General features: G+C 33.7%; 2 protein-coding genes across 2 annotated transcripts in view; both read right to left on the bottom strand.

Moving 5' to 3' along the window:
• The window catches only part of LOC129245162 (transmembrane channel-like protein 7), a 3,348-nt gene extending 407 nt beyond the window's left edge, over positions 1–2,941 (bottom strand). Inside the window, exons 1-3 of the mRNA XM_054883181.1 lie at positions 2,696–2,941; positions 2,261–2,490; positions 1–1,763 (exon numbers count right to left, since the gene is read on the bottom strand). The exon at positions 1–1,763 is cut by the window's left edge and continues 407 nt beyond it. Coding sequence (XP_054739156.1) covers positions 1–1,763; positions 2,261–2,490; positions 2,696–2,858 — 2,156 coding nt within the window. The 5' untranslated portion in view covers positions 2,859–2,941. The remainder of the gene's footprint in view (positions 1,764–2,260; positions 2,491–2,695) is intronic.
• Positions 2,942–4,651: 1,710 nt separating this feature from the next.
• LOC129245160 (probable transaldolase) lies at positions 4,652–7,507 on the bottom strand. Its single transcript, XM_054883180.1, has 3 exons — positions 7,315–7,507; positions 5,638–5,761; positions 4,652–5,574 (listed from the first exon to the last, which is right to left on the bottom strand). The coding sequence occupies exons 1-3, from the start codon at positions 7,403–7,405 to the stop codon at positions 4,794–4,796; spliced, it is 996 nt and encodes a 331-aa protein (XP_054739155.1). The 5' UTR covers positions 7,406–7,507; the 3' UTR covers positions 4,652–4,793.
• Between the last annotated feature and the right edge of the window lie 5,020 nt (positions 7,508–12,527).

The raw sequence follows: 12,527 nt of genomic DNA, 5'->3' as shown, positions 1-12,527 counted from the left end.
AACGGTGTTCCGAAAAAGAAAACAAAGTCTTTGAAAAATACTGGCATTCCCATGAAAGTAGACAACGGAGCATCCCATACAGTTTTTAGTCCTCTAAAAGGTCCACATGACACAGAAGGTGCTACTTCTGCAAACGCATAAGTTAATACTATTATTGAAACTACGAAAGATATTAATAATACAAACATAAAAAGAGAGTTGGATCTCGATGTTCCATATAATATTTTAGTTGGTTTTGAATTGACGAGACATTGGAACTTTTTAACGTAAAACATTAGAAACATAATTATAGTTATTAGTGCTGGCAAAAATGGCATATAAAAACTTCCGATCCAGCAGATTGTTTGTAAATAAACAATGTCCAGAGCATGTTTGGACAGTTCAAACTCTTGTTCACAAACAAATTTTACAAGATTATTTTTAAAATATATTGCCAATACAGCACGGGGCAGGTTAAAACAAAACGTTACAAAAAGATGACTTACAAAGTCTGTTAAAACAAGTTTGTAGAACTGTTGACCTACAAACGTTTCCCAACATTTATATGAAGCGGAATTCGGAATAATTGTTTCAGAGTTCGGTATGACAATGTAATAGAAACGGGATAATAAAATGAATAAAGAAGCAAGTCGTAAAAATATCATTCGGACCAGACTGATCTTTATCACAAACAAAGGGGAATATTTTTCAAAAGAGCACAAATATTTGAAAAAAGCTGGTAAGATAAGGTTTAAACAGACAATGCAAACATAAGGAGCGAAATCAATGGCCAATTCAAGAAGTTGAAGTGATGACCCATGAACTTCAATATAATCGTATGAATTTACTTCCATACTACTTACGTTTAAAAATTTAATATGACCTTGTTTCAAGCTAATATTAAATAATAAAAATATAATGTATGCAGAGATTATTAGTATAATAACAACTGAAAAATTAACAATAATTCTTATCATAATAAGCTTTAACATATAGTCATTTGAGCGGTTATTCCTTTCCACTTCAATTCGCTTGGAGTGAATTGAACTTTTGAATTCATTAAAAACAGCTTTGTGTTTAATGATGCTGGATTTTTCATTGTGAATACAAAAGTCCCATCCTCCAAATGCAAGATTGCAATATTGGTAAAACTGCCATCTCCCGTTTATAAGTCGATCTTTGAATTCTCGTGCAGATGCTTTTACAATAAAAATCAGAGTTGTTGTAAAATAACCTAACACAGCAAATATATATGCAGAAGATAAATCGTAATGAAGCTGTTGTTCTTTTTCCTTGTATGTAGAGTTATGTGTGTCTTTAAAAGCAATTCCTATACATTTATTAGAGTAGCCTCCATAAAACATCAAAGATATTTCTAGTATCCCAGTGCCTTGCACTGTATCAAGAATGTTAAAAGACTCTCTACTCTTCATATCTACATATGTGTTTCGATCGCGGTTCTCGGTAAGACAATTGTTTGAGTGATTCAAATTTTGTGAAAGTTTACACCTGTCTACAAAGTTATCATATGCAAGAATATTTGGAATGATTACAAATATAACTATTAATAGGAATGTCGCGCAGTTAAGATAAAAAAGCCATCGTAAAAAAATGAAGTATGCCACTACACCACTGCCGAAATGTCCTTCAATTTGTTTTAAAGATGACTGCCATAATTTTATAGTAGCACTAAATTTCGACCATTCCAGAGCAAATTTTTGCCAAGCTTTACGATGCTTCCATTTGAGTTGGTTAAAACCTTGAAGACGCAATTTAGTTGCACTCTGAAGAGAAAGAGAAATTAAAAAAAAAATCTGTATGCATATGTATGTATGTCTCTACATATAATATATTATATTTAGTAAGTAGCTACAAATTTTCGTTGATTTTTGACAATTTCGTTTCGCTGAGGGGTGAAACATTTTCTTTCATGTAAAATATACAAAAAAAATTACATTACAAAGATATTTTTTTTTATGTATCAAAATAATTTTTTGCAAAAGTTCATGGTTTCCCATAGAAGCGTTTTAATTTTTGCCACAAGGCGATTTTAGTAACCGATTCAAGATATTCTGTGCTATTTGCATAAATTTGAACAGTAACGATTTTACTTTTGGATGCTATGTAAAAATTATTATTTGCAAAATATAATTATTTATCATTGATGCTAATTAACTCTTGCTATAAAGATGAAAAAATAGTATATTGCGCAAATAAGGGTTTGGATTGTTTTACTCTAATGAAGTAGAGATCCTGAATCAAAATAGTTTAATTTTCTGACCTGCAAATCTGATTTAAATTCCTTCTTTTGGTGCATTGACAAAGGCAATTGTTTAATTTGAAACATCTCTTCCCATATGTGTTCTTCGTCGTTAATAACTTGGGATAAATCTGGTAGTAGTGAAAATTGCCCTTCATTCTGCTGATAACTTCGTGGAGCAGTAGATGGGAATTGTTGCCAACATATCTTGTGTTTGCGATCCTGTTGCGTGTAATTTCGTTTAGATGTGCCTGTGCAGATTCCAAAGAGAATGTGTGATCGTTAAAATGAAATAAATGAGTTTTAGTTTATATACACATATATGCCAAAGTGAATTATATATAGCCTAGAATAATAAGTTTTCTAATCACTCGGGGAGCCATACATTTTTGCAGCACCAGCATTTGTTTACTAATAACTGGATGAACTACAATCAAAATTAAAGTACGCTCTAACCTAGCCTATTTTGTTTTGATGGCAGCAATGTAGTTATTGCAATAGGATTTTTAGCGAAACCATCCCAATCCGCACAGTAATTCTCCTGATAAAACTCGCATCCTGCTTCTTCCCATCCATTAGTCTTTCTAGATTTTTGTTTATTTTTAGAAGCGTCAGACATTATCAAAATCTCAGAATTAGAATGCACAATTACAAAAAAGGTTTTTGTTTGTACTTATTATAGCTGGAGTTGCCATGTAATCATTAAAACATTTGTCGAAAGCAACCTTCACCCGTCATTTGTATTCCATTTAGTACTTAAAGTCCTTCAATATATCATGTCATATATTTTAAATTTATTGAAAACAAATAATTGGATTGATTTTACAGTTATACCTCATGAGCAATACACACTTTGAAATGTCAAACTAAAATAACAATTCATTGGAAACAAGCCACATTAAATAAGTAGTAGTGAAATGTCAAAATCAGTAAACAGTTTAGAGTATCTTGAACTAAATTTGACAATATAGAGACCAAATAAAATTGCATTCCTACTCAAGGGAAATTGAATTGAAGTTTAGAGTATCTTGAACTAAATTTGACAATATAGAGATCAAATAAAATTGCATTCCTACTCAAGGGAAATTGAATAAAGAATGTGGTGTCTTCGGAAAGCAGTTAATTTAATTTTCCCGATTTTGACAAGTCTAACGTAAGGCTCATTTCCAATACAAAACAAACGAACAAAATTAACAAAAGGAGAATTAAATATACACAAACTACATATATATACACACACTTTCTTGCCTCGGCGTCTTCCGAATAAAAACTCAAACAAAAAAAACTGCATTTTAAGGCTTTATATTCATTTGTGCTTTTACAATTTAGCACGCGGCTTTTCGTTTTCAGTATATATCTGTATATCCGTTGTTCTTCGATGAAACTACTTTCCAGTAGTTTTTTAATTTAAATGTCACAGATCATAATATTACCAAGGAATTAACTTAATTTTCACAAACGAGTTATTTCTCTTCTTTTTGTTTGGAAATCGAAGTTATAACAAACCCGATTCTCTCACTGCTCTCAATTTACGTAAGGCAGAAACTTTATTAAGAAACAAATATTAAGCTAAGTTAAGTTACGTAAATGAAGTAAACCCTTATAGAATATTTATAAGTTTAAGCGGTTAGTTCGGTTTGCCATAACGATTTGGTTAAATTTTTGTTTTTCATCGTTAGATTGGCTACACAACCTTTTGTAATTGGTAGCACTGACAAGTGAATGTATACATAAACATAGATATATCAGAGAACGTAAATTGACGTAAATTTTGATGTGTTTTGACATTTATACAGTCCCTTGTGTCAATTATTCAATATCGTTTCATTTTGTGGTAAAAATGTGAGAAATAATGAATACGTTTTATATTTTGGATATAGTTTTCAATATAGTATTTTGATTGATTTTTCTGTAGATATACAAATTTGTCTTACTTTTCCGCTTTTTATTGCTTAAATTTGATTCCAAAGAGCAAATGTTGTAAAGAATACATCCACATATATTTATTATTACTACCAAAAGAATACAACTTCTATATCAGTGCTGCTAACAAACATAAAACTGAACCGGTTTATTCCCATTGAAATTGATTGGGACAACTTAAAAAACACGTTAAACGCACACAAACCAATTAAAAGTTGATCAAAAATGGATTCATATATATAGCTTTTAAGTATATACTAAATGTAATGGACTATATTCCTTATTGTTTAATTATTTTTAGGTAATAGCTTACGAAATTTTTTGGCGGTATTGTGTTAGTATAAACGGCGCACAAACTTCATGCAGTTTTAAAGTAAATAAAATTTAGTAGAGCATTAAAACTTGCATAATTTGCACCTCAAAAACACAGGTTATTATTCTGTATTTTGTATAGTATTTATATCATGTTTACCCAGCATAAAAAACAGGTTATCAAGCTTGCTGATGAATTGTATTATGGTGGAATCAAACTAAAACTGCTTAGTTAAACTACACCCGGATTTTTTTTTTTTTTTTTAATTTTAATTACATGGCAAAAATCTTCCAAAATAATTTCATTACAATAAAATGTTTATACATCGGCGATGTATTTTCTTATCAAGTCTTCCAACTTTCTCGAGTCCTGCGCGAATTTCCTTATACCTTCAGAAAGCTTTTCTGTTGCCATGGCGTCTTCATTAAGCATCCAACGGAATGTAGACTCATCAATATTAATCTTGTCTATATCCGCAACCTTAGCATTTTTTATAGACAACTTTTCAGCAATAGGTTCATCGTCATTTTCAAGCTCCTTCAACAAAGCAGGACTAATTGTCAGAAAATCGCAGCCTGCCAATGCTTTAATTTCTCCAACATTTCTAAAAGAAGCACCCATTACAACCGTCTTGTAGTCATATTTTTTATAGTAATTGTAAATTTCCGTAACCGATATGACGCCAGGATCTTTCTCAGGTTCAAAACTTTTAGTCTTGGTGTTAGCGACATACCAATCTAAAATTCGTCCAACAAAGGGTGAAATTAAAGTTACTCCAGCATCGGCACAAGCCACTGCTTGAGCAAAAGAAAACAGAAGAGTCAAATTGCAATGAATATTATGTTTTTCTTCTAGTATTTTCGCCGCTTGAATGCCTTCCCAAGTCGAAGCAATTTTTATAAGAACACGATCCTTCTGAATGCCCATTTGTTCATATAACTTTATAAGCTTTAATGCCTTTGCGACGCTTTTTTTTGTATCAAATGACAAACGGGCATCGATTTCGGTTGAAACTCTGCCCGGTATTATTTTTAAAATTTCACAACCGAATAGGACAGCTAAGTAATCAATTGCTTCCTTGACCTTATCGTTAATTGAGCTGGAATTAAAAAGCGTTATGTAATTGGTAGCTTGATTTTATAATTAACTTATTTAATATTACTTTCCAACTTTGGCTCCATAGTTAACCGCTTCTTTCAGAAGGTGATCGTATTGCTCCATTTTCGCCGCTGTCAATAATAACGAGGGATTTGTAGTGGCGTCTGTGGGCTTATACAATTTCATGGCTAAAAAAAGAAATTTGTTTTTAATATTATCAAATGAAAAGTTTAATAATCTGAAACAGCGAATGGATTTTTTGCACCATCAAACGTTGTTAACAAAAAAACAAAAACTCAAAAACGTATAGAATGTTATATTCTAAATACACAAAATTATATACAATTAGAGGGCAAGTTTTTGAACTTTGTTTTTCAAAAAACTTCGGTAAATATTGCAAATAACTTTAATATATTGTTAATAAAAATGTATACAATGCTTGAGTACCAAAAGAAAAACTAATCAAATGTGGCCCTTTTACCCCTCGGACCAAACACACGGCCCTTTTTTTATAAAACAAAAACATGATTTGCTTATGCATACTATATACTAATATTTGATCAGAGAATATTATTTTATAGTAAACATTTGGAATAAGACTCCGCGATTTATTTTTTTATTAATGTGCAGAAAAATATAAAAAAATCCAAAGCTTTAGCCTCCCAAACTGACAAGGGAAATGCAGCAGGGAGTGGAGAAATCATTTTGCGTCAAAATAGTGCGACAAGTGCAGGTCGAGTAGCACGAAAGAAATCCCTTTTTAAGGAAAACAAAAAAAAGCTGAGTTACCTTTGTTAGGGAGCTAGGATAATACAGACAGTACGGAAAACGTACTCTGTTTACTCTCTATGTTTTTAATTAATTAAAATTATAAATGAAGTAAATTTTTAAACAACAATTTCGTAGCAACAGTTCGGCATTTAGTTTTCTCAATATAGTATAGCGTTCGGAGCTTTAGTAGTGCGCCTGTGTGAAATAAACTGTGATCCACTGTATATATATATATATGTAAATTTGACCACCAATATGTTAAATATGGAAGTCTTGCAATATTACCTACAATATTAAGTAATTAACCCACTAACACCTTATGGAAAATTCAATTATCGCTACATTTCAATAGAGTGGCAATACCAAGCATCATTTGATTAATTTTTCGTACGGCGCTCAAATATTGTATACATGTTTATTAACAATGTGTTGGTTATTGGAAATTTTTACCGAATTTTTATATAAAAATACAGTTAAAATATGTAGTCATGCGTAGAGAAGAAATAGGTTTATTTTCGTGTTTTTAGTGAAAGAAAAAAATCAACATTCTAAGTATTTTCGTTAATAACTTTTGAACGGTGAAAATAAAGAGTTTGCTCTTTGAGATTATCAATAATGGAGCTCGTATCTATTTGTGCCCCCCTGACATTTTTAATAAATTTTTACATGTTTCCCACAAATTGGGTAATTACCAAAAATACATTATTGTTGGTGTTTGCTATTGTTTTCAGAAAAACAATAATTTGATTAAGCGTGATTTGAAAACCGCGCTAAAATTTCTCAATTTGTTAAAAAAAAACTGAGTATATGTCCTCATTAACCTTCTACTTGTTGAAATTATCTTTGTTAAACCTGACTGCCATTCACTTGACATTCAGCTGACTTTGCTTTCACTTTGGAGTTTGTACTGATAAGCCATGCACAAGGCATGTTGTGTAGGAATTTTCAAAATAGTAGTAATAGCAATTACCTTCGAAATCCCCTGTATCGGCTACCACAACAGTAATTTCTTTCAACTGGTCCAAAGTCGACAACTTTTGTTTTTTTGTTATCCCTTCCATTTTTAATACAAACTACGTCTTCGGAACTTCGCTTTGTTAACTATGACCGGAGAAGCTGTTCTCTACTTCTACTTGTTCAGAACGGAAATGTTGCAATTGGAATGAAAGCAAATAAAATAACATTTGCCAACAATGCCACATGTTTCGAAATAATTTAATTTTTCGTAGCTACCACGTTTTTAAAAACGTTAGAGGTCTTCACACCTAGCTCGTTGCCTCGTTACTTGGCAGTTATACGTATATTTCCTTTTCGAATCAATAGTTCGTAAAATAAAAATCATTTACTTTATTTTTGACGATTTTGACATGACTGACATCAAGTCCCTTACCGATGCAAAACAAACGAACAAAACAATCGAAAGGAAGAGAAATTACATATTTGTGAAAATTCAGTGAATGGTTTGGTAACAGGCCTCTTCTATTCGCTAAGCATTAGCAAGTGACGAATAGATGTAGCAACTGGTATAAATGAATATATATTTGCAACGCGGTGATAGAGCTACTTTAAATTACATGTGATTGTGGGCAATGCGTTATAACAGTCTAATGATGTATAACCATACTCGCTAGCGGCGAATCTTGCTCGAGAACTTTGTTGTTGCTTTCGCATGCAAATCTTTCGTTAAGTTAATCGAGCATAGATCATGACAGCAAAATAGATTATGTTTATTTCAGCCGAATGTGCTATATCCGTGCCGTACGTCATGCCCAAGAATGATAGAATACACGATTGCGCCTTACGAATTAACCGTGTTGTAAGAGCGGATGAGTAAACAAGCAAAAGGAAGGGAGTTTACTTGTTTGTGAAGAGGAAGAGTAAGCGAAAACAATGGAAACAACCAAACCGCACACACACATACTTTTATAGACTGTTCACTAGACAGGACTAGTTTACTGGGGCGGCAGCCCTTGGTCGGGAAACAACCCGAGTCATCCCGGTAACGTAGAACCGGCTGTCCTGGTCACATACGCACGATAATGGCGTCGGGCAATGACATCGATAGCCCCAAAATGAACAACTATCTCACCGACCTTTCTCGCTTTTTCACTGCGAGGAATCTTCAACTTTCCCCTACTAAGTCCACGGCGACCCTCTTTACCACCTGGACAAAGGAGGTCAAACTGCCTCTTAAGGTAAAAGTCGATGACACACCAATTCCGACGGTAAGTAATCCCAAAATTTTGAATGCAGTTTGCTCTCCTTCTCAGCGCACACAACCGCAATTGCCACTAAGATCCAAAATCGCAACAAGGTCGTCAAATCGCTTGCCGGCAGCCCTTGAGTCAAAAACAAAGAACTGTTGCAATCGACATTTAAGGCAATTGGTCGGTCTATTCTAAACTATGCTGCGCATTTCTGGTCGCCAGGGACTAGTGACATGCAGTGGTCCAGTAGCGGCGGGTACGTGCAGGGGATGCTGCTCATTAACTCATTTAGTACCGGCTGAAATTTTTTTTGTTTATTGTAGACATTTAGTAGAATAAAAAAAATAGTCAGCTGTGCCGTAGAGGGAGGAAAATGCGTTTCCACGACAGTCGGTTCTACGTTACCGAAAGGTACCGGATTTATATCCGGCCAAGGACTGTCACCCCAGCAGCATTCCCCGTATGTAAGTATGGGAATGTTTATGATGTTACAACAACAACAGGGGGGAAATACGTCAGCTGAACGCAATGATACATTCTTGCTTCGGCTGATGGTCTTCCCACCGCTATAAACGCAGCTGACCATCATTATTATATTTTCCTATGTGTCCAAAATTATGTAAAAAAATTTCAATCGGCATAAAGTAGTTTTACTTTTTAATTTATTTTACAAGTTCGCCTGTTCAGCTGACGTATTTTCCCCCCTCTAAGGCGCAGCTGACTATTTTTTTTTATTCTACTAAATGTCAACAATACACAAAAAAAATTTCAGCCGGTATTAAATGAGTTGTTAAAAATCTTTTTTTTCGACACTTTGCAGCATCCCTCGCACGTACCCACCGCTATTGGACCAGCTGACGGTTGGTTTCGTCATCCATTGGATGGTGTCTGCCTTCAGTATTCAAATCAGTCGGCATGAAATGATGAGGTCAAAATGACCCCAGGCTCCCGGACTATTAAACATATCTCTGGTAAATTGATAAAAGACCGCTTGACATTTTCAAATATTATAGTATTAATAAATGAAAATGGAAAAATAATCGTCAGCTGATTGTCCGTTGGGGGAAAAGACGTCAGTCGAAGCATTAAAAATTCCGCGCGCCGCCGAGATGTACGTATGAACGCAATGATACATTCTTGCTTAGGCTGACGGTCTTTCCATCGCTATAAACGCAGCTGACCATCATTATTATATTTTCATATATGCCCAAAATTATGTAAAAAAAAGTGGTTGTCTGTAAAGTCGGTTTACTGACGATAGTTTAACGTGACAACGTCATAAGAAAATACTGATGTAAGGGTTGCAATTTTCAAAACAAAATTTTAATTTTATTTGTTTGATAGATATTTTGTATGGATATAGAGGAGGAGGTAAATGGAATTGCAATGGAATAGGTCAAGTTACATTTACACAAACGTGAAAAGTGACGAAACATTTATCAAATTCATGAAAGATATGTTCAATTTCGATTGTGCATCAGACGTTAATAAGTCAACAACACTAAGAGGCATCATCATCGATTTGACTTTTTCAAGACACATTGCACTCGAAACACCCCCTTTCATTTCCTACTTTTCCTATCATCGTGCTATTCTCAACTGAGAAATGGTTCATTACCATGCACACAGGAAGAAGGCATATGCAAATACAAGTATGTGAATTTATATACAAATGCGCATATACATACATATATATGCTCACTCAAGTAGGACAGAGCCAGATGTCGAACGTTGCCGAACGCGGGGGCCGATTGTGCTCTTTGTCGTTCGTTCCGCGCTCTCGCTTGCAGTTCAAGCACATTAGCTTACATTTGCTTGCGTACGGAATAGATTCGTATATTTGATATGTCCATATGATTTGTATGCATCTTTACATATAGATTTGTTCTTTTTGAAAATTGCGCGAAATTGTATATGTATATGCATGTTTATATGTTTTCGCATAGCACATGTGTATATTAGACTATGAAAATTGAACCAAAGTATATGTATGTATGCTTGTTTATATATGTACATATATTGGTACACAACATATCTTATAAGGTATGTGGTAAATATTACCATACATTTTTTCCTTCATATATAATAAAAAAATTAATAATAACATTAAAACAACAGGTATTATTAACAAACTTGGTTTTGTTTTAAATTCTTTAAGTAAATCAAATTAATAATAATCAATAAGAAGGCATATGCAAATACAAATATATAATATAAACATGCATATACATATACAATTTCGCGCAATTTTCAAAAAGAACAAATCTATATGTAAAGATGCATACAAGTCATATGGACATATCAAATATACGAATCTATTCCGTACGCAAGCAAATGTAAGCTAATGTGCCTTAACTGCAAGCGAGAGCGCGGAACGAACGACAAAGAGCACAATCGGCCCCCGCGTTCGGCAACGTTCGACATCTGGCTCTGTCCTACTTGAGTGAGCATATATATGTATGTATATGCTCATATGTAGGTATATAAATTCACATACTTGTATTTGCATATGCCTTCTTCCTGTGTGCATGGTAATGAACCATTTCTCTGTTGAGAAAAGGACGATGATAGAAAAAGTAGGAAATGAAAGGGAGCGTTTCGAGTGTAAAGTGTCTTGAAAAAGGCAAATCGATGATGGTGCCTCTTAGTGTTGTTGACTTATTAACGTCTGATGCACAATCGAAATTGAAGATATCTTTCATGAATTTGATAAATGTTTCGTCATTTTTCACGTTTGTGTAAATGTAACTTGACCTATTCTATTGCAATTCCATTTACCTCCTCCTCTATATCCATACAAAATATCTATCAAACAAATAACATTAAAATTTTGTTTTGAAAATTGCAACCATTCCATCAATATTTTCTTATGACGTTGTCACGTTAAACTAACGTCGGTGAACCGACTTTACAGACAACCTCTTTTTTCGACACGTTTCGTACCCTCCCACAATCACACCCACCGCGGGTGCGCCAGCTGATGTTCACTTGCGTTATTCATGAAATCTAAATCACAAGTATAGTCAAGAATTTAACGGTATAAAAATGAAGTCCAAAATCGACCCCTGGCTCCCGGACTATAACCACCTTTTCACATGACCTTTAAAACCCACTCATCTAATACCCTTCTCCCTCTGGGCCCAACCTGGACCTACCTTTAGATGAGCGACGAAGACGACCGATGATATACTCTACACTGACCGGAGCTTCTCTTACTGCTACAACAACAACAACACACATAATTTCTTGCCACGGTATCTTCCGCCTAAAAACGAAAACAAAATGCATTTAGAGGCTTTAAATTAATTTATGCTTTCACAATTTAACACACAGCACTTCGTTTTTATTAGTTTGATTAGTTTAAATCTTACAAATCACAAAACATAAGCCATTCTCCGAATTTTCTCAAACACGTAATTTTTCCTACTTTTGTTTGTTTTGTATTGTGAACTGAGCTGACGTCAAACTTGTGAAAATCACGTAAAATAAAGTAACTGTTTAGATACTCAACCTCCATAGATAGGCATGAAAAGCAATGGAATTACATAACAATTTGAACGATATGTGATGAGGTGTGATATCATTTTGTAATCAGTGTGAAATGTGACAAATAAAGTTCAGCTTATTTATGGAAAAGTTATATGTCTATAGTTCTCTACTCTGATCATATTTGAGGAATAAAATGCCTCGTTTTGCGATGTTAACAAATTTGCATGAAAATTTTACAAACTGTGGATTGTTCGGAAGTGCTCAAAATGTTGTTCGAATGAACCAATATTTCGAAGTCTAAGAGTTTGAAAATGAAGTCGCATAAAAGACAAGCGCTCTTATCATCACATATCGGTCAAAATGCTATGTAATTCCATTGCTTTTCAAAGCAAATTTACTTAAATTTTGTTTAATATTTTATTTCTGCCCGAATTCGTTCACTTCGTTTTTCGATTATATAAAATAAAATTTAATCAAACATTGCAAT

The sequence above is a fragment of the Anastrepha obliqua genome, chromosome 4 (assembly GCF_027943255.1).
Source record: "Anastrepha obliqua isolate idAnaObli1 chromosome 4, idAnaObli1_1.0, whole genome shotgun sequence".
NCBI classification, from domain to species: domain Eukaryota; kingdom Metazoa; phylum Arthropoda; class Insecta; order Diptera; family Tephritidae; genus Anastrepha; species Anastrepha obliqua.
This window is presented reverse-complemented; position numbering and strand designations above follow the sequence as displayed.